Source organism: Ranitomeya imitator, chromosome 5 (assembly GCF_032444005.1).
Source record: "Ranitomeya imitator isolate aRanImi1 chromosome 5, aRanImi1.pri, whole genome shotgun sequence".
Lineage (NCBI taxonomy): Eukaryota > Metazoa > Chordata > Amphibia > Anura > Dendrobatidae > Ranitomeya > Ranitomeya imitator.
The window spans coordinates 199,445,647-199,471,435 of record NC_091286.1 but is presented as its reverse complement, the minus strand read 5'-3'; the positions used below and the strand labels follow the sequence as shown (position 1 = coordinate 199,471,435).

The 25,789-nt window shown below is 42.9% G+C and overlaps 1 protein-coding gene across 1 annotated transcript in view; it reads left to right on the top strand.

The window, feature by feature from the left end:
• Positions 1-25,789, top strand: part of NUP133 (nucleoporin 133) — a 257,731-nt gene that overhangs the window by 45,490 nt on the left and 186,452 nt on the right. Inside the window, exons 7-9 of the mRNA XM_069769500.1 lie at positions 1,585-1,737; positions 4,174-4,244; positions 25,786-25,789. The exon at positions 25,786-25,789 is cut by the window's right edge and continues 144 nt beyond it. Of these exons, the coding sequence (XP_069625601.1) occupies positions 1,585-1,737; positions 4,174-4,244; positions 25,786-25,789 (228 nt within the window). The remainder of the gene's footprint in view (positions 1-1,584; positions 1,738-4,173; positions 4,245-25,785) is intronic.

Genomic DNA, 25,789 nt, shown 5'->3' with positions numbered 1-25,789 from the left:
GCGCAGCTGTGTCTTCAGCATCCTCTGCACTGACTGTTCAGAAGACACAAAAGAGAATAGTAAAACCAAAAACACTCAGTTTGAAAAAATGTTGCAGTAATCCGCAAGTGCTAGTAAAAGATGTAAAAAACAGGGTATTTGGTTGATACGTTTTTTGCAAAAAATGTATACTAAGCTGCTCTACCAATCTTCACGGTATACCCTTATCAGAGCAGTCCTAACTAATGTATGCAATCCCTATCTGATGTATTTAAAAACCTGATCATCTGTATATAACCTGTGTGAACAGGGTTCAGAGAGGAAAAATCCATGTGTGCATACAGGGTAGAACAGCTTTTGTTCTCTTGTGTCTACAAGACTGGGGAGTTCCACCACTCCTCTTGGGCTATCTGCACAAAAGCTGTTCTACCCTGTATGCACACATGGATTTTTCCTCTCTGAACCCTGTTCACACAGGTTATATACAGATGATCAGGTTTTTAAATACATCAGATAGGGATTGCATACATTAGTTAGGACTGCTCTGATAAGGGTATACCGTGAAGATTGGTAGAGCAGCTTGGTATACATTTTTTGCAAAAAACGTATCAACCAAATACCCTGTTTTTTACATCTTTTACTAGCACTTGCGGATTACTGCAACATTTTTTCAAACTGAGTGTTTTTGGTTTTACTATTCTCTTTTGTGTCTTCAGGTTTCTTGGTATGTGAACATGATCATACAGACTTGTTCACTGTGCAAGTGGCCCATGTGTTCCTGTTTCCACTGACTGTTCAGGCAGAGGGCGGCGCGCACACTAATTGCGTCATCGTGCCCTCTGACCTGAGCGTCACTGCAGAGAACGCGGAAAATGGAGCCCGGTGGTGGAACGTGGGACAGGTGAATATAGTGCAATGCCCCCATTATACTCACCTACTCCTGCCGCGGTCCCTGCACGTCACGGGTTCTCCGGGCGCCGGCTACTTCTTCCTGTATTGAGCGGTCACATGGTACCGCTCATTACAGTAATGAATATGCGCTCAGTACAGGAAGAAGCTGTCAGCGCCAGGAGCAGGTGAGTATGATTAGACAGCTGCCGCTCCCCCTCCCCTGCCGACCCCTGGGAATGACTCGAGTATAAGCCTTAAAAATATGGGCTGAAATTCTCGGCTTATGCTCGAGTATATTGTGGTACATATTCTAGAATACCCGATGCGTTCGAATCGGGCCACCATGTAATTCCTTTATAGTCATATATCCAGGTTGTTTTCCAAAAGCAAACCGCTGCTCAAATAATGATGCTCACACCATGCAGGTTATATTAACTGACCAGGGAGGAGAGAAATGGTTGCCTGAAGTCTAAGACTATCTAGTCTGAGTTACCACACATTTTAGTTGGCTTACTATGTGCCACAAGCTTGCACCAAATTTTAGCTAAAAATTGACTCCTTGCTACTTTTTTAATTTTACATTTTGTCAGCTGAAAATGGTAGCTTTTTGCATGATATTGTCTCTGTCTGCCAAAAATAATTTTAAACGTGAATCTTGTTTAAGATGTCATTAAAAACTTTAGTTTCCATCCCTAACTTTTTTTTTATTTTTAGCTCATTAGTGTGCTGTACGATAAAGGAGATTGCTTTTACACGCTTACCAACGACAACATAAATAAATGGGATATGGATGATAACGCTGAAACTCATGTTCTAACTTGGGACATGAGCCGGGTGTTGAAGGAAAACCTCTCTGATGCCATATGGGTAACCAAATATTTTTATATTCGTATTGTAGAGTTGTAAAGATACGGCGCTTCAAAAAAAAGTCTACACTTATCACTAGTGATGAGCGAGTATGCTCGTTACTAGAGTTTCTCCGAGCATGCTCGGGTGGTCTCTGAGTATTTTGTTGTGCTCGGAGATTGTTTGTCGCCGTAGCTGCATGTTATGCGGCTTCTAGACAGCCTGAATACATGTGGGGGTTGCCTGTTTGGTAGGGAATCCAAAATCATGGCAACTCATAATGTGACTTAATAGAGTACCTTTATGTGCTCCTGACAATGTCTGGCCATTCTCCCATTGAGACAGTGGATGGTGTCCCAATGTGCAAAGCACCGTTGCCCCGTTGTTCTAGGTATTGATAAGGTTCACAGTGCAAGGACTTCTACTAATGAAAGGCTTTGTCAGAGTTGTATCTTATAACTGTAGGTATATAGAGGCTGTGTATATTGAAATGTTAATCAACCGCATCACTTAAGGTCCACTGTATTAATGATTACAAACTAATAGTTTTTATTAATATAATGTATGTTTTTTCAAGTAAAGCTATAGCAACTTTTGACTACCAATATGTGAATACAAAGCTAGATGATATTGTGATATCAAGAATAGAAAAGGACGTGTTGCAAAATTAAACACACTTTCCTCATAATACAGCTGAATAAAATGTTTTCTCTGCTTACTAAGGTTAAAAGGGATCTGCTAGCATATGATATGGAAAACCTATCTATAGGATCTTTCATCCATATCAGATTGGTAGATCTCTTAAACTTTGCACCCTCATTTATTATCTGCTAGCATTAGCTTTGTGTAAATGCTGAATTAAGCTGAACTGAGCAGAGGAGCTCAAGGTGTAGTCTCTGCTGCCAAGTACTGCAGATTAGCTCATATTGTTTGGAATCGGTGGTGTGAGGAGCTGGCTATGGACTAAAGACTATTGGACCAATGGACATACAACGGAGTCAATGGCTCTGAGGGATGTAGACCTTTTCCAGCATGGAGAACTGGTTATGTCGATCTTATTGTGGTATTTTTTACCAGAGAAAAAAAAAGTCGGAACGGCACCAGGTTATTTGGCCAATTCAATCAAAGATAACAGTCCATATATTCCTTCGTTGGTGGTAGTGTATCTACTACTGCAGCGTGGTGCTCAACATCATCAGATTGCAAAAAATATTTCCATGTGTAATAAAAGAAGAAAGATGTGGCACTCACCAGGTAGTGTTGCAATAAAAGTCCTTTATTTGCTCATATTTGGCTTCAGGACATTAGATGCAGACGGCAGGGGAAAGTGAGGGTGCTGGATCGTGGAGGTGGACGACGGCCGTTACGCGCAAGCTGCGCTTCAACAGGTCCAGGAATCATGATCTCTGCCTCTACATTATGCTGCTCTCAAATGGAATCTGTCACCAGGTTTTTGCTACACCATCTAATTGCCTGTGATGACTGATTTTTCCAAAAAGTACTGAATGAATAAAGTGCCTATAGTGCATTAGAAGCAAGATATCATCAATGGCATCAGGGTGCCTATATAAAGTGTAAATATACAACAGTGCCCTAACAAAAAATTAAGTGCGGACTGCAGCGTGATTTGACACGTCAAGTTCTGATGGTGAATAATAAGAAGCATTAAAGGGAACCTGTCACCCCCAAAATCGAAGGTGAGCTAAGCTCACCGGCATCAGGGGCTTATCTACAGCATTCTGTAATGCTGTAGATAAGCCCCCAATGTATCCTGAAAGATTAGAAAATGAGGTTAGATTATACTCCCCATGGGGCGGTCCCGGTTCTGTTCTAGTCCGAACGGTGTCGCGGTCCGGTCAGGGGCCTCCCATCTTCTTACGATGATGTCCTCTTCTTGTCTTCATGCTCCGGCGCAGACTTACTTTGTCTGCCCTGTTGAGGGCAGAGCAAAGTACTGCAGTGCGCAGGCGCCGGGAAAGGTCAGAGAGGCCCGGCACCTGCGCACTCCAGTACTTTGCTCTGCCCTCAACAGGGCAGACAAAGTACGCCTGCGCCGGAGCCACAACCTGAAGACAAGAGGATGTCATCGTAAGAAGATGGGAGGCCCCGGACCTGCGACGACCATCAGACCAGAACAGAACCGGGACCGCCCCTGGGTGAGTATAATCTAACCTCTTTTTCTCATCTTTCAGGATACATCGGGGGCTTATCTACAGCATTCCAGAATGCTGTAGATAAGCCCCTTATGCCGGTGGGCTTAGCTCACCTTAGATTTTGGGGGTCACAGGTTCCCTTTGAACAGCATGCCCCATAATTATGTACAGAAAATAGAATAAAAAGTCTACAGTAAAATGAAAGCTAAAATTAGTAATCAGATGGAAGTAGGATTCTTTCAAACAAAAATCAGCTATAATATGGAACTGAAGAGAAACCCTTTTTTTTTTCCTTTCTTTTTAGGGTTCTGAAAGTAACTATGAAGAAATTAAAGAAAACATCAACATTTCTTATTTAGATTTAAATCAGAACAGGTAAGCTTTGGTTATTTTTATTTTATTTTTTTATTGAACCTTTCTTTTTTGGCATTGCCAACCCCTTAGTGACAGAGCCAATTTGGTACTTAATGACCAAGCCAATTTTTACAATTCTGACCACTGTCAGTTTATGAAGTTATAGCTCTAGAACGCTTCAACGTTAACAATGTATCCAACTGGTTGAGACTGGTTTTTCGTGACATATTGTACATCATGTTAGTGGTAAAATTTAGTCGATATAACTTGTATTCATTTATGAAAAAATAAAAAACGGAAATTTGGCAAAAAGTTTGAAAATTTCAGCAATTTTCAAACTTTTAATTCTTATACCCTTAAATCAGAGAGGGGTGTCACACAAAATACTTAATAAATAACATTCCAGGGGCAGCACAGTGGCGCAGTGGTTAGCACAGCAGCCTTGCAGCGCTGGGGTCCTGGGTTCTAATCCCACCCAGGACAACATCTGCAAAGAGTTTGTATGTTCTCTCCGTGTTTGCGTGGGTTTCCTCCGGGCACTCCGGTTTCCTCCCACATTCCAAAGACATACTGATAGGGATTCTAGATTGTGAGCCCCATCGGGGACAGTGGTGATAATGTGTGCAAAACTGTAAAGCGCTGCGGAATATGTTAGCGCTATATAAAAATAAAGATTATTATTATTATTATAACATTCCCACATGTCTACTTTGCATCAGCACATTAGGAAGTTATAAGGGTTAAAAGTTGACCAGCGATTTCTCATTTTTCCAGCAAAATTTACAAAACTATATATATATATATATATATATATATATATATATATATATATATATATATATATATATATATATATATATATATATATATATAATTTTTTTTTTTTTTTTTATTTTAAGGGTCCACCTCACATTTGAAGTGAGTTTGGTGGGGTCAATATAACAGAAAATACACAAAAGTGACACCATTCTAAAAACTGCCTCCACAAGGTGTGCAAAACCACATTCAAGAAGTTTATTAACCCTTCAGGTGCTTCATGAGAACTAAAGCAATGTGGAAGGACAAAAATGAACATTTTAATTTTTTTTCACAAAATATTTACATTGGAACTAAACTTTTTCATATTCACAAGGGTATCAGGAAAAAATGAACCACAAAATTTGTGTAATTTCTCCGGAGTACGCCACATGGCAGGGCTCAGAACGGAGGGAGCACCGTTTTGACTTTTTGAACGCAAAATTGGCTGGACTCCATGGTGGGCGCCATGTTGCGTTTGGAGACCCCCTGATGTATCTAAACAGTGGAAAACCCCAATTCTTATTCCAACCATAACTCCAAGACACCCATAACCCTAATCCCAACCATAACCACAACCAAACCCTAGCTCTAGCCCTAACCCAAATGGAAAAATGGAAATACATTTTTTTTTTAGTTTTATTATTTTTAACAAACTAAGAGGGTGATAAAGAGGGGTGTTTGATTTTTTTTTTATTTTTTTATTATTATTTTGGTCACTGTGATGGGGTCTATGGACTGGGGGTGGGGTGAGGACCCCATTTCTCTCTCCTCTGATGTGCTAGATCACATCAGAGAAGAAAAATGAAATGGGAAATCTGACTTTGCGGTCGCCGTTATTCCGTGTATAAGGTCGATCGCAACACTTGTCGGTAGAACTGACTTCTTTTGCAACACTTAACTCCTTAGCAACCGCTGATACACCTCTTAAGGGCAGCAGTTAAGGGTACTTATTCCTCAGCGCCGCTTTTTAACAGCTCTGAGAAATGTGTATAGCGCCCCCCAGCGTCAAAAATTCTCCGGGGTCTCTGTTAGCAGATCAGCAATGATGAGTACGGAGGGGGGAGATCTCCTGCAGACCTCTGGTTGTCATGCCAACCCTTCAGTCACCTGTCACATGATCGCGGGCGCCATCAGCTGTCATGCCTGAAAAGATGCGAGCAACGGTACTGAAGTACCACATGGCTTGTAAAGGGCTTAAAGAAATACAGATGTGCCATTATCCATCTTTTTTATGATTTACTGTTAGGATTCTGCTCTGTTGCCAGTTTGAGCAGCCTTCACATGTCTGCAAGAAGGTGATTAGCTTGGTTGTGGTCATGTGCCAATACTATGCAAATTACATACCGGCAGACTTGTAACCATCGCTCAAGCCGGTAACCGAGTTAAATCATGACAGTGTGCACATAGTCAGGATTCAGCAATTTGCAGTCACATAGCGAGATGTATCTGGAGCCTGGAAAACCCCATTAAAGGGAACCAAACAAAGTACTGCAGTGCGCAGGCGCCTCAACAGGGCAGACAAAGTACGCCTGTGCCGGAGCCGTGGCTGAAGATCAGAAGAGGATGTCTTGGAATGAAGATGGGAGGCGCCGCAGCGGACCAGAGACGCCCATCCGACCGGACCAGCAGCGGGACCGCCCCTGGGTGAGTATAATCTAACGTCTTTTTCTCCTCTTTCAGGTAACATCGGGGGCTTATCTACAGCATTTCAGAATGCTGTAGGTAAGCCCCTGATGCCGGTGGGCTTTCCTCACCCGCAATTTTCGGGGTGGCAGGTTCCCTTTAATGTTCTAGTTGATTAGCGTGATTGTTCAACCCATTAGTTACAAAACCAAATGTAATGTTAATGACCAGGCCCTATTTTTTGCATCTGACCAGTGTTTCTTTGAGGTAATAACTCTGTAATCCTTATTTATATATCCCGGTAATGCTGAGATTGTTTCCGTGACACGTTGATAGCATTTTAAAACTGCACCCCCAAAATGCTTCTAAACTTGTTTTAACTACAATTTTTTCACTTTAACAAGGTCATAGGAGACAATGGCAAGGTCTTGTATGTGGTCAAAAATTGCTGTTTGGACACACTGCTGGGCTTGGAAGGCAAAAACCACCGTTTTGGTATTTGGAGCGTAAAGTTGGCTGGAATAGATTGCATACTCAATGTCTCATTTGCAGAGCCCCTGAGGTACCAAAAATGGCAGAAACACCCACAAGTGACCTCTATTTTGGATGAGGGGGGTAACTATTTTAAACCCATAGGTGATTCACATGAATGAGAAACATGAAAAGTGTTTTTTTTTCCCAGCTAAAATGTTTTAGCCCCAAGTTTGTAATTTTCATGGTCAAAAACTGCTATTTGAGCACGTCGGGGCTGGGAAAGGAAAGGGTGCTGTTTGATTTTTGGAACGTAAATTAGGCTTGAATAGATTGTGAATGCCATGTTGCATTTTTTGGCTCCCTGACATGCCTGAACAGCAGAATTCCTCGATAAGTGACTCCATTTTGCGAAACTAGAGCACTCAAGGAATTAGTCTAAGGATGTATCAATCTTTTTTTTTTTTTTTAAAGAAAAATCTGTTCCAGATTTATAAAATATACAAAAAAAATACTTTTTTATGTTAACAGGGCTGTGGAGTCAGTAAGCCAAACCCCGACCTCTCAATTTCCCTAACTCCCACTCCACAGCACAGATTAATCTCCACTAAAAGCCCAGATCCTTAGATCAGGAGCAGAACGAACATTTATAGGCCATTTCATAACTTTCCCAAATTCTTATGAAACATTTACAACACATCCTGCACTGAACTTCTGAATCCAATGTATTATATATTTTAGTAGTCAGTCCGTTTTTATACCGGCACACTCTACAGCCCTGTATGTTAATGCCAAATGTGATATTGGGGTATTCTTTCTCACTCACATCTTGATTACACCTCCTATACATATGCATAATGTGTTTTTAGAAGTAAAATATTTAGAATTGAGAGTCAGTAGGCAGATGTCTACACACTGTAAAAGGACAGCTAGAACAGTGTGGGAGGCCAGATGCTTTCTGTGAGGTAAAACATTTTCCTACCTAAAAATAGTCAGGGAAATGTTTTACCTCATAGAAAGCAGCTGCATGAGGAACAACGTAAATAATGAGTAAAACCAATTTTTCCTATCGCCACAACAGCACCCCTACGAGAGAGGGGATCCGCCCACCATCTGGACAGGAACCTACAGGATTTAAAGGGGCGGTCTCCCTCACCACTCCAGTTTGGGTTCCTGTCCGGACGGCAGGAGCCTGCAGGACTTACCCGGGTCCACCATGGCTCTGTGCGGTGTCTGTTGGGAACGGCAGAATCGGGGGCCCGGAAGCAGCGTCGGGGGGGTGTCATGCGTGCAGATTCCCCCTCGTCTGGCCATGTGGAGCGCGTCCCAGGAGTCGGGCAGTGCCGTCCTGGTCCGCAGATCAAGCGCGCGGTTCAGAGTTCTCACCGGCGCTAGTGAACCCGGAAGTAGTTGTTACGCTTCCGGGGTAAGCCGGGGGAGGAGTGCGGCTGCGGATATGAAAGAGCGGCGGCTATGGAATGCATTGTGCAGCAAAATGTCCTCAGTAGGGGACGCGGTGCACCCTCAGGGAGAGGGACCGGAGCAGCGCAGCAAGAGCGGTAGCGGGCGCTCAAGAAGTAGCAGCAGAGTGGTACGGGGGCAGCAGCATGCGAGCGCCCCAGCGTCACAGATGGATTCTTCTCCTCCAAAACCGGTATTCATGGGATAAGCCTTATGGTGAGTGTTAACAATACACCTGATGCTGATATGGTCCGTTATTTTGTGCTTTGCTTTAGGGTAAAAAGACATCTAAGTCTAAGCATAAGCAATGTGCTTTATGCACAACTCCAATGCCTGATAGCTATAATAAAAGGCTTTGCCAGGCTTGAATCTGCCGGACCTTAGAAGAAGAGGCTCCCCTTCGTTCATCAGACCTCAGAGCGGTCATCAGGGAGGAAATAAGTTATTCCCTTAGAGGCAGCCGCCATGAAAGGTCGGTCAGGGACGTATCTCCTAGATTTAGCCCGTCCCTGCAAGAAGGTGAATGTTCTCGCTCCTCATCACCATCCTCCTCAGATGAAGAGGTAAGGCCATGTTTTTCAGTTGAAAATATGAATATATTAGTTAAAGGAGTCCGAGCAACCATGGGTGTTGCAGAGAACAGAGAACCAAGATCTGCGCAAGACATAATGTTTGCGGGCTTGTGCCAGAAGAGTCGTAAGTCATTCCCGGTAGTGGATACAGTTAAGACCCTTATTAAACGGGAATGGGATAAACAGGACAAAGGTTTCCTGCCGTCATCTGCAAAGAGAAGGTATCCCTTTGACGATAATGACTTGGCGGAATGGATGAAAGTCCCTAAAGTGGACGCAGCTGTGGCTTCTACATCTAAAGCTGGTACCTTGCCTCTGGAGGATGTAGGTCTTCTGAAAGATCCATCAGATAGATGTTTTTGAAGAAAGTGTGGGAGTCATCGGCTGGAGCACTCAAACCTGCGATCTCTAGTACTTGTACAGCTAGATCCGTCATGGTCTGGATAACCCAGCTGGAGGAACAGCTAAAATCCAAAGTGCCTAGAGACAAGATACTGGACTCCCTATCTCAAATACGTGAGGGTGTGGCGTATTTGGCAGATGCGTCAGTGAATTCTCTGAAACTGGCAGCCAGATCAGCAGGTCTCTCGAACGCTGCTCGCCGAGCTCTATGGCTTAAGACCTGGAAAGGGGATACTCAGGCAAGAGCTAAACTGTGTAAAATTCCGTGTAGGGGTGAGTACCTGTTTGGCCCGGTATTGGATGACATCCTGGCTAAAGCTGAGGATAGGAAGAAGGGTTTTCCTAAAGTATTCAATCCTACCTTTAGGAATACCTTCAGGAGGCGCTTCCCATACTGAAGACCTTACCAAAACCGAGACTGGGAATCAACGGAGCCGAAAAAGAAAGGTTCGGACTTTAACTGCCTCATCATCTTCCTCAAGACGTAGAAGAAATTACCGTTAATACAGATCTCCCAGTAGGGGGCAGGTTAAAGCACTTCTATACTCAGTGGGCCAGAATAACTTCGAGCTATTGGGTTCTGGGTATAGTTAAGTCGGGATTAAGATTAGAATTCCAGGAAAGACCTAATTTTTATATTTTGACTGCCCCTGATTCCTTAGACCAATAGAAGGCCCTGGAAAAAGAGGTTCAGATGTTAAGACAGAAGAAGGTTATAGTAGAGGTTCCAAAAGATCAGCAAGGGGAAGGGTTCTATTCCCCTTTATTTTTGATCTCCAAACCAAATGGATCCTTTTGAACCATCATAAATTTACAGAGATTGAACAAGTATCTAAAATACCATGCCTTTAAAATGGAATCAATTAAAACGGCGACTAAACTTCTTTTTCCCAGATGCTATATGACAGTCCTGGATTTAAAGGATGCGTATTACCATCTGCCCATTCACAAGAATCATCAACAATTCCTCAGAATGGCGGTGCGCTTAAACGATCAGGTGAGACACTCTGTTTACTGCAATGCCATTTGGTCTGTCTATGGCACCGAGGGTGTTTACTATGATCATTGCGGAAGTGATGGCCTATGTCAGAGAACAAGATACATTAATTATACCCTACTTTGATGACTTCCTGGTAGTGGGAAATTCGTTTTTTCAGTGTAGGAGTCGCCTAAAGCATGTAATATCTTCCTTACAGGACTTGGGTTGGCTAGTCAATCTGGAAAAATCAAGATTAGAACCATCAACGACTCAGACTTTCCTGGGTATTCTGCTAAATTCGGAAAATCAACTATGTTTCCTTCCGGAAGAAAAGAAGCAGAGGATTGTGCACAAAGTCAGTACTGTGACAAAAAAAACAGATCTGACTTTGAGAGACGCAATGTCCCTTTTGGGATCCCTAACATCTTGCATACCAGCCGTCCAGTGGGCTCAATTCCACACTCGAGTATTGCAGGCCCAGGTCTTGGATGCAGAGAGGAGTCTTCAAGGTCAGCTAGGCGGAAGACTCAGGCTGTCCACCACCACTCTACACAGTCTGAGATGGTGGCTAAATATGGAACATTTAGCAAAAGGGGTACACTGGAGCGTAGTACCAGACAACACGGTCACAACCGATGCCAGTCCGATAGGATGAGGAGCTCATATAGGAGATGTTTGGACTCAGGGGCAATGGTCTCTCTTAGAGGCTCAAGAGTTCTCGAATTGGAAAGAGCTTACGGCAGTAAAAAAGGCCCTACTCAGGTGGCTACCATTTCTGCGGGATTCACATGTAAGGGTCCAGTCAGACAACACAACAGTAGTAGCCTATCTCAACCATCAGGGAGGGACAAGGTCAAGGTCTCCAATGAACACCACCACAGACATACTTGACATAGCCGAAGCTCACTTTCGCTCTTTCAACCGTTCATATTCGGGGAGAGCTCAACACAGAGGCAGATTACCTCAGCCGTCATTCTCTACGTCATGGAGAATGGGTTCTAAGTCGACGGGTGTTCAAACGGATAGTAGACCTATGGGGGTTAACCGATATAGACCTATTTGCAACGAGAGAGAACAGACAGACCATGAAGTTTGCTACTCTTCGGGTGGCGGACAAACCCTGTATAATAGACTCCCTTCAGATTCACTGGGATTTCCCTCTGGCATATGCATTTCCCCGGCTATTCTGGAGTTTTTACAGAAAGGTCGAGAATTGGGCTTGGCGGTAAATACCCTTAGAGTCCAAGTATCAGCTTTGGGGCCATTATATAACAGCGATGTGGCGGGGAATAGATGGGTCTCCAGATTTATTAAGGTGTTATGATAGGCAATTCAGTAACACAATGTACATAGCGATCAGAGCACATACAGTGATCTGACAATAACCCAAAATAATAGAGCGAGCTCTGAGACGTGGAAACTCTGTAGACCGCAATTCCTGATCCTCTCCAAACACAACTAGAGGCAGCTGTGGATTGCGCCTAACGCTCCCTATGCAACTCGGCACAGCCTGAGAAACTAACTAGCCTGCAGATAGAAAAATTAGCCTACCTTGCCTCAGAGAAATACCCCAAAGGAAAAGGCAGCCCCCCACATATAATGACTGTGAGTAAGATGAAAAGACAAACGAAGGGATGAAATAGATTCAGCAAAGTGAGGCCCGATATTCTAGACAGAACGAGGATAGGAAAGATAACTTTGCGGTCTACACAAAACCCTAAAGAAAACCACGCAAAGGGGGCAAAAAGACCCTCCGTACCGAACTAACGGCACGGAGGTACACCCTCTGCGTCCCAGAGCTTCCAGCAAAACAAATAGACAAGCTGGACAGAAAAAATAGCAACAAATAGAAAAGAAGCACTTAGCTATGCAGAGCAGCAGGCCACAGGAATGATCCAGAGAAACACAAGTCCAACACTGGAACATTGACAGGAAGCAAAGAGCAAAGCATCAGGTGGAGTTAAGTAGAGAAGCAGCTAACGACCTCACCAGATCACCTGAGGGAGGAAACTCAGAAGCTGCAGTACCACTTTCCTCCACAAACGGAAGCTCCCAGAGAGAATCAGCCGAAGTACCACTTGTGACCACAGGAGGGAGCTCTGCCACAGAATTCACAACAGGTGGGGTTTGAGGGCTTGGAGCTCTGGGAGAGTCATCAAAGAACCGTCTAGGAATACTTGGTCTATTGATATTAGGGAGTCCACCGAGTCAGACAAAACAGCTTTGGGGCCTTTAGGTAATTTGAGGGGAATGTGGCCAGTTACGTCTTGTAGTGTTAGGATTGGAGAAAGAGGGGGGTAGCTTTAGGAAATTCTGACCTCCATAATTTGAGTGTTGCTAGGGTGATTTCATTTGTAACCAATTGAGGTAATTTAATGTAGTCATGTAAAAGAGCCATAGATCTCAGGGGGGCGGGAGCCATATGTTCTTCAATGGATATCCAAAGTTTACCGGATGGGTTTCTGATCCAGTCCACAATCCTGGTCAACATTGCAGCTCTGTAATATTTAAAGATGTCTGGAACCCCCATCCCACCCTGAGATCTGGGGAGAGTGAGTGTTATGGTATTAATTCGAGGACGTTTGGTGTTCCATATGAAGTTAATAAAAAAAGAATTGATTTTTGATAGATAGTGGCAGGGTGGATTTGATTTAAATCTAACTGATTTAAATCACGATTTAAATCACGATTTAAATCACTAGTCAGTAAGGCTTGATTTAAATCAGTGATTTAAATCAAAGTTTCTACCTAAACTAGTTCTTGCTACTTTAACATGCAAGTAGATGAAGATTTTTAGAATCACTTTTTATATTACTTTTTTCTCCCCAGTTTAATGGGTTAATCATTCATATTTGGACACCACTGTTCTGTTGTACTTAGGAAGGAGAAAAATAATCCTGACCTTAATAACAATTTAAATAGATTTATTCAACGGAAACAATAACAACATTACAGCATAAGTTATTTGCTTAAACAAACATCCATGTTTGTTAACTAATTTGGCTAAACAAAATATATATATATATATAATAAGAAACTTAGACTGTCAGCCCAGCCGACACATGAAAAACTTAAATACTACTGTCCCTGCTGTCCTCTGTAGCTCACTTGTCATCTTCATTATCATCTTCTTCTTTGTTCCTATTCATAATCTGGAAAAGAAAAACAAGCTTTCCTGCTTTATTGGGTCCCAACCGATTTCTCAATTTAGAATGAATGAGTCCAAAGAAAGAGAATATTCTTTCAACGCCTGCAGAAGAAGCTACTGCTGTTAAAAGTGAAGTCATTACTTGAACAGTCTCTAAATCCAAGCGCTTAAGTGACTTCCACCAGTTTACTGGTGTGACCTTCCTTAAAATATCTTCAGCAAACATATATTTCTTGAATGGTTCCCCCTTAGCTCTGAAGTTTATTATAGTTGGCATTAAAGATGGATGATTGCTGGATACCCATGTCATAGCTAACTCCTCTTCCTCAGCACTTAGGTTTTGACCCTGATATTGGATATTGACAATATTTGCCAAAAAATGAGCTGGAGTCAGTGCTTGTCCCATTCGTTTGTTTACTGCTTGTAATTTAATTCTGTCCATGTGTAGTTCTGTTTTTAAGTGTTCACTCAGTTCCTTCCAAATTTCAACAGCATCCGCAATAAAACAGCTATTTTTCTGTATTTTGTTTAAAGCTTGAGAGATGGGTTTCAGGAAGCTCAGCATATGTTCAACATTTCTCTTAAGCCCAATGTTGAGGATTTTGGCCGTGACAGTGCCATCTATTTTATCTCGATTTTCTTCACAAAGTGTCATCAGAATAGGCCAGTTTTTGATATACTGCTCAAAACAGTCCACCACAGAGTTCCATCTAACATCTTGTGGGAGCGTTAGCTTGGTTCCACCCATCCTTTTCAGAGCTGCTGCAGCAAAATGATGATTACGGAAGTATTTAGCAATTTCAACAACATTAGCCTTTATTTCTGGAACACTTAAGTCTTTGGCTAAGAGGTGCAGCAAATGAGCACTGCAACCATATGTTATTAGCAGCTTTGTATTCCCTCCCTGCTCTTCTAAATCTCTTCTCATCTTGGATACGTTTGCAGCATTGTCAGTGACCAAACTGCGTACTAGACATTTGAATTTTTGTTCACATGTCGTTATAGCTTTTACTGCCACTTCTTGTAAGTATTCTGCTGTGTGTGCATTTCCTGACGTATCAGTTGTTTGTGCAAGGAAGACTTTACCTTCTTCTGTTGTTATACAAGCACATACAATAGGATCATTGTGGACATTACTCCACCCATCAATACTTAGGTTAACAATTTTACCCTCCAGAGCTGTTGCACATTGCTCCATTTCTCTGTCATACACTTGATCCAGCAGTTTCCCTGCAACATCAGCTCTGCTGGGTGGACTGTATCCTGTTCTCAGTGACTGAACCATATTAATGAAATGTGGGTTCTCAGTCAGACAGAAAGAAGAGTTTGTTGCATAAATAAACTGGGCAATTTTTTCATCAATCAACTCTTTTTCTAATCTGCTAGTTCTTATCACAAACCTATCTATGGTGGTTCCAGGAGGTAAAGGTTTTTTTCTTCCTTTTGGGTGATGGTGATATGTGGCTGTGGGTGTCTGATGATGATGCTGCTGCTAATGAAGCACTATCCTGGATGGAGAACTCTGAAACTGTAGAACAGGATGATGGTGATCTTGGAGGTGGATAGTTTCCAGAATCCATGAATTCCCCTAAACAAAAAAAGTCAATGCTGTTATTTTATTGTTTATACAATTTCTGCTTATTGTACACAACACATCACTGCCCCTGCCCCAAAAGGAATATTTGTTTTTCTTCATAACTGTACCAAATGACAGTAACATGCAGTAATAATAAGAAATATAATTTTTCTCACACATGACCGTTCAGTCTTTAGAAATAGGATTCAATAAAAATGTTTACCAACCTGAAGATCCTGCCTGTTCAGAAGTGTTTCTTTGGTCATCTTCATCACCGCACTTCTCATGATGTTGCCTCATTCGCGCCACCAGGCCTTGCATCTTTGTTGCATCGTTTGCATGCATGCCTGCCTTACCGATAGGCGAAGGAGCTTCATTAAAATATTCCCAAACTGGGTCTCTTTTACGGCCTGCTGCCATTATAAGGAAAGAATGTAATAAACCTCAGATCGTACACACAAACAGATCCAGACTTGTCTGTCTGTGGCTATGCTGCAGTATTGTGCTCAAAGTTTCACTTTCATTTTCTTGTCTGCTTGCCCTTCCTCCTCCTCACACTTAGATTCATTTCACATTCTTCTTGTGTTGTGCAGATCTATTCCACTCCAAACAATCAGAAACATATTGTCTAACTTCTTGGACTTGGCACTGAAGGGGTTGATTCTGTATTCATAGGTTTGTAGAACAATAGGATTAAGGTCTTTTTCTCAACTCTGTTCATGTTGTAACATTTTTGCCGTGAAGAAGAGGCTGGGACCTCTGCGGAGTCAAATTCAGTTTTGAGAACTGCGTAAGTAAAGTGAGCGTCTGTGATAATATAGGAGAGAAACTGCCCACTAATCCTACAATAACCTCTGGAAGAGCATGGCATTGTGAATGTTACACATATACAGCCTTTATTCTACTGAGTTAAACAACTCCGCTTTATCTCATGATGGAAGAACCTTTGGATGGTAAAATATTTTCCTCAAAAAGCAGTTTATTGAAAAAAAATCCGATTTAAATAAAAAAAATCCGATTTTTTTTTTTTATTTTTTTTTTTAAAACATTGATTTTTATCCACCCTGGATAGTGGTTAGGGACATAAATGGGAAGCATCTGGAAAAGGTAAAGAAATTTAGGGAGTATTATGCTTTTTAACAGGTTTTTTTTCTCCCCATCCAAGATAGGAAAGGTGCTCTCCAAGAACGGACTGTTTAGATAGCTTTGTTTAGCATAGGTATAATATTGAGATCTAGTAGCTCGCCCGCCGATCTTCCGATTTTAATACCTAGATTTGTTATAAATTTAGGTGGCCAGTTAAATGGGTAGAGTCGCTTCAAATTATCTACTGTAGATTTAGATATATTTAGGCTCATCGCTTCGGATTTAGATGGATTCACCTTAAAGTTAGAGATTTTTCCATAGGCGTCTAATAGGCGGACGAAGGCAGGGATCCCCCTTTTGTGATTCTGATAGAAATACCAGAAGGTCATCGGCAAAAGCTGCGGATTTATGGTGGGAACCACCTATTTGAATTCCTTTTAATTTCTGTGTCCTGCTGGATACCTTGGATCAAAGTTTCCATAGCAAGCACGTATAGAAGCGGGGACAGAGGGCATCCCTGCCTCGTGCCGTTTCGTATTTGGAAAGGTTCCGATAGCATATTATTAATTTTTAGTCGGGCTGAGGGACAGGAGTACATTTGGAAGATAGCGTCGGCTAATTGTTCAGGTATTCCAAATCTAATAAGTGTTTCATATAAATATATCCAGTCCACCCTGTCAAAGGCTTTCTCCGCATCTGTTCCTATTAATTCCAGTGGTGTTTTATTGATTTTTACATATTGGATCAGGTGTAAGATTCTACTGGTATTGTCCCTTCCCTCTCTCCTGGCCACAAAGCCTGTCTGGTTGAAGGAAATAAGATCCGGTAGTATTGCACCAACCCTCCTGGCTACGAGACCTGCATATATTTTTAAGTCGACATTTAGAAGGGAGATAGGTCTGTAGCTTCCACAGCATTCCGGATCTTTGCCTTCTTTATGAATAAGAGAAATGTGAGCTTCTAAAGATTGCGGGGGAAATGGTTTCCCATTCAAAACTGCATTACACATGTTTAATAAATGTGGGCTTAGCTCATTTGCGAAAGTTTTATAGTATGATTTCGTGTATCCATCAGGCCTGGGGGACTTCCCTTTGGAACACTTTAACAGGATGGACTGGAGCTCTGACAAGCTAAAAGGTTTGAGTAGGTTCTCTTGTTGAAGATTTGATAGTCTGGGGAGGTGTAAGGAAGAGAGGAAGGCTTTAGAGGCAAGTCTCTGTTGAATATTATCTTCGATTGAATCGTTTTGGCGTAGTTGGTAAAGGTTTGTATAGAAGGATAAGAAAGTGTTGATGATCTGATTATATTGTTGGGTAACTTGACCGGATTTAGTTTTAATTTGGTGGATATAAGTACAGGCTTGGCGTTTTTTAATCAGGGAGATCATAAGTTTAGAGGCCTTGTCACCATGGGCAAAGATTCTGTTCCTCCAGGAAATATATTGCCTGGAAGATTGCTTGTTTAATAAATCCTTGAGAGACTGTCTTTTTTCTGTAAGTTGGGTGAGTGTTTCTCGTGTTAGTTCTTTTTTGTGGAGAGCGTCTAGGGCGACTATGTCACTGTATAGGGATTCTATTACCTGCTTCCCTTGTTTGTTTAAAAAGGAGGCTATTGATATGAATACCCCTCTTATTGTGGCCTTGTGCGCTTCCCACAGAACCGTGGGATTTACATCTCGGTTAGAGTTTATAGTAAAATATTCCTGGATTGAATCTCGTATACGGGTTTTTATGTTTTCTTGTTGTAATAGTGATTCATTGAGCCGCCAGGTTCTGAAGTGGGAGTAAGGTTTATGAAACTCAAGGTTCAGTAGTACTATAGAGTGGTCAGAATGAAGTGACCGGATTATATCAGATTTTAGGGTGTTGGGCAAAACCGATCTGGAAGCCAGTATATAGTCCAGGCGGTGGTACTAATTGTGTGGGTGGGAATAAAGGGTGAAATCAGTGTCTGAGGGATGGTGGTATCTCCATACATCAGTTAGTTCGAGGGAGTGCAGGAGAGATTTTAGCCTGGCCAGGTCTTTCAAAGAGATGGAGCTCTTTTTTGTCGATGTGTCCAGGAGGGGATCCAGTGCTATATTTACGTCTCCGTCCAAGACAACTACACCCTCCTGAAAAGAGCGAAGTTTGGACAAGGTCTTGCGTAGCCACGTGAAGTGATGTCTGTTTGGAGCATATAGGCTCCCTAAGGTCACCATATTCCCCGCTACCAGGCCTTTGACAAATACATAGCGACCATCAGGGTCGTATTAACTCCCAGTGAGCAGGAAGGGGATATCTTTGGCAAGAGCTATAAAAACACCTCTAGAACCTTTCTTGGGGGTGCTGGCGTGGTACCATTTATCGAAGAAACATTTCTCAAATGACGGAATTTTACTTGAAATAAAGTGGGTTTCTTGAAGTAGCAGAATGTCATAGCCCGATTTTTTTTTTTTTTTTTTTTTTTTTAAATAATTTTAGGGTTTGCGACCTGGGGATTGGAGAATTAAAGCCATGTGTATTGTGGGAGATAACCTGGAAAGACTTAGGGTACCGTCACACTATAACATTTCGATCGCTACGACGGTACGATTCGTGACGTTCCAGCGATATCGTTACGATATCGCGGTGTCTGACACGCAGCAGCGATCAGGGATCCTGCTGAGAATCGTACGTAGTAGCAGATCGTTTAGAACTTTCTTTCATCGCTGGATCTCCCGCTGTCATCGCTAGATCGGTGTGTGTGACACCGATCTAGCGATCTAGCGATGCGATCCAGCGATGCGTTCGCTTGTAACCAGGGTAAACATCGGGTAACTAAGCGCAGGACCGCGCTTAGTTACCCGATGTTTACCCTGGTTACAAGCGTTAAACTAAAAAAAAACAAACAGCACATACTTACATTCTGGTGTCCGTCAGGTCCCTTGCCGTCTGCTTCCCGCACTCAGTGACTGCCGGCCGTAAAGTGAAAGCAGAGCACAGCGGCTGTGCTTTCACTTTCACTTTACGGCCGGCAGTCACTGAGTGCGGGAAGCAGTCTGCAAGGGACCTGACGGACACCAGAATGTAAGTATGTGCTGTTTGTTTTTTTTTAGTTTAACGCTTGTAACCAGGGTAAACATCGGGTAACTAAGCGCGGTCCTGCGCTTAGTTACCCGATGTTTACCCTGGTTACCCAGGGACCTCGGCATCGTTGGTCGCTGGAGAGCTGTCTGTGTGACAGATCTTCAGCGACCACACTACGATTTACCTACGATCACGGCCAGGTCATATCGCTGGTCGTGATCGTAGATAAATCGTATAGTGTGACGGTACCCTTACGATTTGATGTCATATCTGTTGTAGGGGAAGGCACATTTGTTCAGAGCGGCCTATCACGTTCACTAATCAAAGTCATTTTATGTTTGTGTGTGTGTGTAGCCCATTCACTTTCCCCATCTATTCCCCATCCCCTGAAGATGGCTGGACCATGATTGTAAATACATCATTGTAAATACACACCTGTACTTTGCATCTCCCCCACCTCATTGTAGATTGTAAGCTCTCACCAGCAGGGTCGTCTTATTTTGCTTTAATTATTGTATTGTTAATGTTGTTACTTATGACTTTTGTGTTTGAAACTGTTAAACTGTAAAGCGCTGCGGAATATGTTGGCGCTATATAAATAAAGATTATTATTATTATCATTATTATTAGATCTTATGAGAAGGGAAAATCTTCGCCGGGCCAGGGAAGATGAGAGGAGAAATGCAGAGTAGAAGGGGTGGGGAATGAGGATATTTGGACGAAAGAGAAAGGAAGAGGGGGGGAGGGAAAGAGGAAAAATTCCAACAAGGAAAGACAAGAAATAGCAAGAGTCATTATTTGTAATAGACTCATTTAGACTGGACTATTCAAGGGGAAAGAGGGGGAGAGGAGAGCCAGCTGGAACATCACCTGGTGATCAAAAGAAGAACATTGTAATACGATCTGCAGGTGTAAAATAAAACATTTCTACACAACTATACAGCACAACGGTCAGATATTAGAGCCAAGAGGCTCGAATAACAGGAGGGATGTTACAAGATAATGGTCGAAGTAATCAGCTTAGTCGAGGGGTATGACCCCGTGTGAGTCATCAGTCTCCTGGATCGGCCCCAGCTCTTGGAGATGGTGATTTGGTCGATCTTTGTTTTGCTCGTGAGGATCTTGAGGTCGGGGAGGGCTGCCACGGAGATGGAAGTGGAAGATGTTTTAGGTGTCGAGCATCACATAATGTCTCCAGGTTCGGAAATTGATCGAGGTGGATCTCCAGTTCTTTGCAGACCTCCTTGACGTCTGATGTAGATCTTATAAGAAGCCTCTTGTCTTTAGCCGAGATAGACAGGCCAAAAGGAAACAGCCAGCGGTAGGGGTAACGTTTCTGCTGGAGTATAGATGTGAGAGGTCTTAGAAGACGACATTTGTATAGTGTAGAGGCCGAAAGGTCCTGGAAAATTTGAATTGATTTGCCATCATGAGCAATCTGGTCGGCCTCCCTTGCTCTTTTTAAGATGAGGTCTCTGGTTCTAAAGTCTAAAAAGCGACAGAGCACATCTCGAGGAGGTTCGTCGGGTTTTGGTTTGGGTCTCAAGGCTCTGTAAATTCTTACTATCTCTAGGTCTGTTGGGTCAGTGGTGACCATGATGGATCGGAAGAGTTCAGGTACTGAAGTTGAGAGAGCATCTGGCAAGACCGATTCTGGGATACCCTTTAGCCGCAAGTTGTTTCTTCTCTCTCTATTCTCGTGGTCCTCAAGGATAGTATAAATTTGGTTAATATGGTCCTCCTGTTGCTTATGACAGTTGACAGAGGAGTTGGCACTTTGTATAATCTCTGTCTGGGAAGATTCAACAGATTCAATTCTGTGGCCTAAATGGTTAAGGTCATGTTTTCTGGCTCTAAGGTCTTTTCCCAGAGGGTCTAGTGCTTTTTCTAGTATCCGTTTAATGAAGGACCTAGTGACCTGGGGGCCCTTGTCCAGATCTTCTGATTCTTCCTCACTGTCAAGTTCAGACTCCGTGTTGTCCTCTTGTGCTGCTTTGAGTGGTCGGGAGGATTTTGGGGTGTTTGTGGGGTTTCCTTGCTTTTTCAAGAATTTATCCATATCTGCTTGGGACCCTGACCTGGTGGGTTTAGAGCTAGATCTGGTCTGTTTATTAGAAGTTTTAACCATTGTGGGTACGCTGTGCAGGTTACAATAGAATTCTTCTGGCTCTCCTCATAATCCCCTTAAGGCTGATCTATATCTTACATAGTCCCACAGAGTGCCTTATGTGGGTAGAGTCTCTATAGTGTTGTAGCCAGATTTAGAAGGGGGGCAGTGAGAATGTTCCTCGGCCCAGTGAGATTGAAAGGCAAGCCTTGGTGTGTGAGCACCACCCCTTCACCTCCAGAGGATATTAGGTCTTTGTGTTGTGTCTCTCTTGGCTATTATAACTTCCAAAAAGGGCGCTATACACCATGTGGCGCTGCACTGCCAGTATAGATAGTGTGGAGAGCGTTTGCCAATAGGGTGATGAGATCTTATAGGGCCTCTTAACTGTGCCCTGCGTGCCAATGGTTCCACTTTCTTGTGGCGATATCTAATATTCCTCTTCCTCACAGTTCCCCTCTGGCAAGACAGAAGAAGCGCCCACCAACAGTTAATTCACTTTGGCTCCTCAGCCCGTTCTGGGTTATAAGGCACGCAGCGCCGCAGTTTGCTTTCTCCTGTCCCTCAGCCGTGCGCAGCGACTAGCAGGGGGTCCCTTTGGGGGGTAAGCGCCAAGCACTGCTGCTCTGCTGTTCTGGTTAGGGGAACGGTGGTTGCAAGCAGCCTCTTCTCACCTCCCCCGTCCTCCCGACGCAGTCCTCACCTCAGTCCACCGCCAGCAGCCGCTATGGGAATCGGTGTCTCTGGAGGCCGGCCAGAGGGACAAGCGCCGCTCCCAAGGGAACGCTCCGAAACCCGCACCCGACTCGTGAGCAGTGAGGGTTTCTTCCTGTGGCGCTCTCACTCCACTTTGGAGGAGCGCGGCTGGGAGCTGCTGCAGGGGCTGGCGGACAGGCCGCACTTCTTATGCAGCTCAGATCTCCGGTCCCAAAGCGCCGGCAAGGCAGCGTCGGAGGGACCGAGTGTCTCAAAAGAGGGAGCTTCCTTCGCTCGGGGCCGCTCTCCCGGGGAGCAGAGGGCTGGACCCAGCACCCCAGATAGGATGCGGTCAGGGAGTACCTCCAGCCGGCTTCAGGCCTGGTCTTAGGCCTCAGTCCTCCGTTCCGTACCCAGCCAGTAAAAGTTGAGAAACGGACCAAGGCAGGTTCTGCTGTCCTTGTGATGGTAAATGCCACCCTCGGGTGGTGTGGATGGGCCTTATGGGGTCTTAAATTAAACAGATTAGGGCCGATGCTGATGGAGCTCGGGAAACACGCGTCCTTCTCCTTCAGTTGCAGGCCACGCCCCCGGGTATTGCCACATTCAGTAGGAATTGTGTGACAAATTATGGTACCATTTATACTCTTTTCCCAATGTGAAATCTGGGGCTAAAACAAAATTTTGGTGGTAAAAATGATTTCTTGCTCACTGCCCAATAGTATAAAATTCTGTGACACATCCGTGGTGTCAATATGATCTCTGCACACCTAGATGAATTCATTGAGAGGTGTAGTTTGTAAAATGGGGTCACTTATCGGGGTTTCTGCTGTTTTGGCAACTATGGAGCTAACTCAGTGGGTCATTTCACCCGCAAACCTTAAAAGTAAAATCCGCACTCTATTATGGGGTTCTATTTTCCTTTGAGCGTTGCACTGTTCCTGAAAAATATTTCCCGATTACATGTAAGGTATTGGCACACTCAGGAAACATTTTTACAACATACTGAAGTCTATTTTTTCCTATTTGCCCTTAGAAAAATGAAAAACTTGAGGCTAAAACAACATTTTAATGGTAAAAATATAATTTATTCTTTCTTCACTGCTCAATAGTATAAAGTTCTTTGAGGCATAAGTGGTGTCAATATGATCACTGCACCTCTAGATGAATTCATTGGGGAATGTAGTTTGGAGAATGAGTTCATATATGGGATTTTCTGTTGTGCTGGCTCCTCAGGGGCTCTGCCAATGTGACATGGCACCCTCAAACCATTCCAGCAAAATCTGAACTCCAATATGTAATTTCTTCCCCTCGGAGCTATGCATTGTTCCTCAAAAGTAGTATTCCACTGCATATGGGATATTGGTGTTCTCAAGAGAAATTGTATGGTGTAATTTCTCCTGTTACCCTTGTGAAAATAAAAATTCCCCTCTCTCTGGGCATGGAGAGAGGTGAAAATTCAGTCTCTTAAGCAGAGGCACAAGTGACCGCCCGGCAGCTGCAGGAAGGCACCAGCTGACACTGCGCGATACTGAAAAGCAATGAATACTTACTGCTCGCTGCACTTCGGCTTGTAAGCAGCGCATGAGTTCCCTGCCATGCACTGCTTACAAGCATAAAGTAGCTGCTGATGCTGCGAGGAAGCGCCAGGAATGTAAGTGTAATGTGTGGTTTGTTTTTTTAATGACTGGAAAAAAGTAAAACACTGCACTCATCCAGTTCAATTTTGCTAAAGTGAAAAAAGTTTATTGCAGACGTGAAGGCAGAAAACAGTGAGGCAACAAGTTTGACCGGACCACCCCATGGTGAGTATAATCTAACTTCTTTTTCTCATCTTGCAGGTTACATCGGGGGCTTATCTACAGCATTACATAATGCTGTAGATAAACCCCTGATGCCGTGGCATTAGCTTATAGGCCAATTTTAGGGTGGCAGATTCCGTTTAAAATGTGAGGGGGGTCCCTAAAAAGAAAAAAATGATTTTGTTTGAGAAATGAGAAATCGCTTGTCAAAGTTTAACCCTTATAACTTCCTAACAAAAAAAGTTTCAAAACTTATGCTGATGTGAAGTATGCATCTGAGGAATGTTATTTATTAACTACTTTGTGTGACCTATATCTCTGTGATTTAAGGGCATAAGAATTCAAAGTTTGAAAATTGCAACATTTACCAAATTTTCGCCAACTTTTCGTTTTTTTTTTTTTTGTTTCTTTTTACACACGTGTACGCAAGTCATATCGAAGAAATTTTACCACTATCATGAAGTACAATTTGTCACGAAAAAAACTACTGTGTTTTCCGGTGTATAAGACAATTGGACGTATAAGACTACCCCCAACTTTTCCATATAAAATATAGTTTGGGATATACTCGCCGTATAAGACTGGGGTCATCTTATACGGTGTGTGCAGTCCGGATGGTTCCTAGGGTCTGGAGGAGAGGAGACTCTCCTCCAGGCCCTGGGATCCATATTCATGTAAAAAAAAGAGTAAAAATAAAAAAAATAGGGATATACTTACCTTCTGGTGGCCCCCGGAGTGCCCCTGGCTCTCAGCGGTGCACGCAGCAGTTTTCGTTCCCAAGGATGCATTGCGCGAAGGACCGTAGATGACGACGTGGTCGCGTGACCGTGACGTTTTCTCCGGTCCTTCACGCAATGCATCCTTGGGAACGGAAGGTGCCGTGTGCACCGCTGAGAGCCGGGGGCCATCGGAAGGTAAGTATATCCCTATTTTTTATTTTTATTCTTTTTTTTTTACATGAATATGGAATCCAGGGCCTGAAGGAGAGTCTCCTCTCCTCCAGACCCTGGGAACCATCTAGGACTGCTCCCTGCACACGCCGTACCTGGCGTATAAGATGAGCCCCGACTTTTGAGAAGAATTTCAGGGGTTAAAAAGTCATCTAATACGCTGGAAAATACGGTGTTTCCGAATCGGTGAGCTCCATTGAAGCGTTCCAGACATGTAAAAATTGGCCAGTTCATTAACGTGTAAACCACCTTGGGTGGTAATGGGGTTAATGCATTAAACTGTGGAAATTAATTTTATCCCAAGATGAATTGACTAAAATGTACTTTGTTCATGCCGAACGCCTTCAATGCAAGTTTGTAACCAGAAGTTTTAAGGAGAAATTTTTTTTTTTTTACAGTTTTGTCCCAAATTGTCATGTTTCTCAATACTTGGTGTGGCAAACTTAATTTAGAATTTAGTATGTAAGTATGTATAAATTAATAAAATGTGTCACAGAGCTGAAACTATTACTACTCAAACAGGAGCAGTACAAATGTCCAATCTTTAGGTCAAGCGGAAAGTGCAGCAAAACAAATGGGTTCTACACAAAATTGATTTTATAGACCTTGCTTAGTAATTTTATTCAACCGCAGACCATAGCAATCTGTAACTTCAAGGCAGTTTCTGAGATGTTTTCTATAATTAACCCTTTCGGTTCCGTACAATACACTAAACTTTTGGTGCTAATGTAGACTGTTGTAGGTTTAATTTTATACTTTTATTTGTATTAATGAATACATTTCTTTAGTTTGCTTTATAATAGATTTGCATTTTCATTTTGTCATATTATTTTTTTAAAATCAGTGAT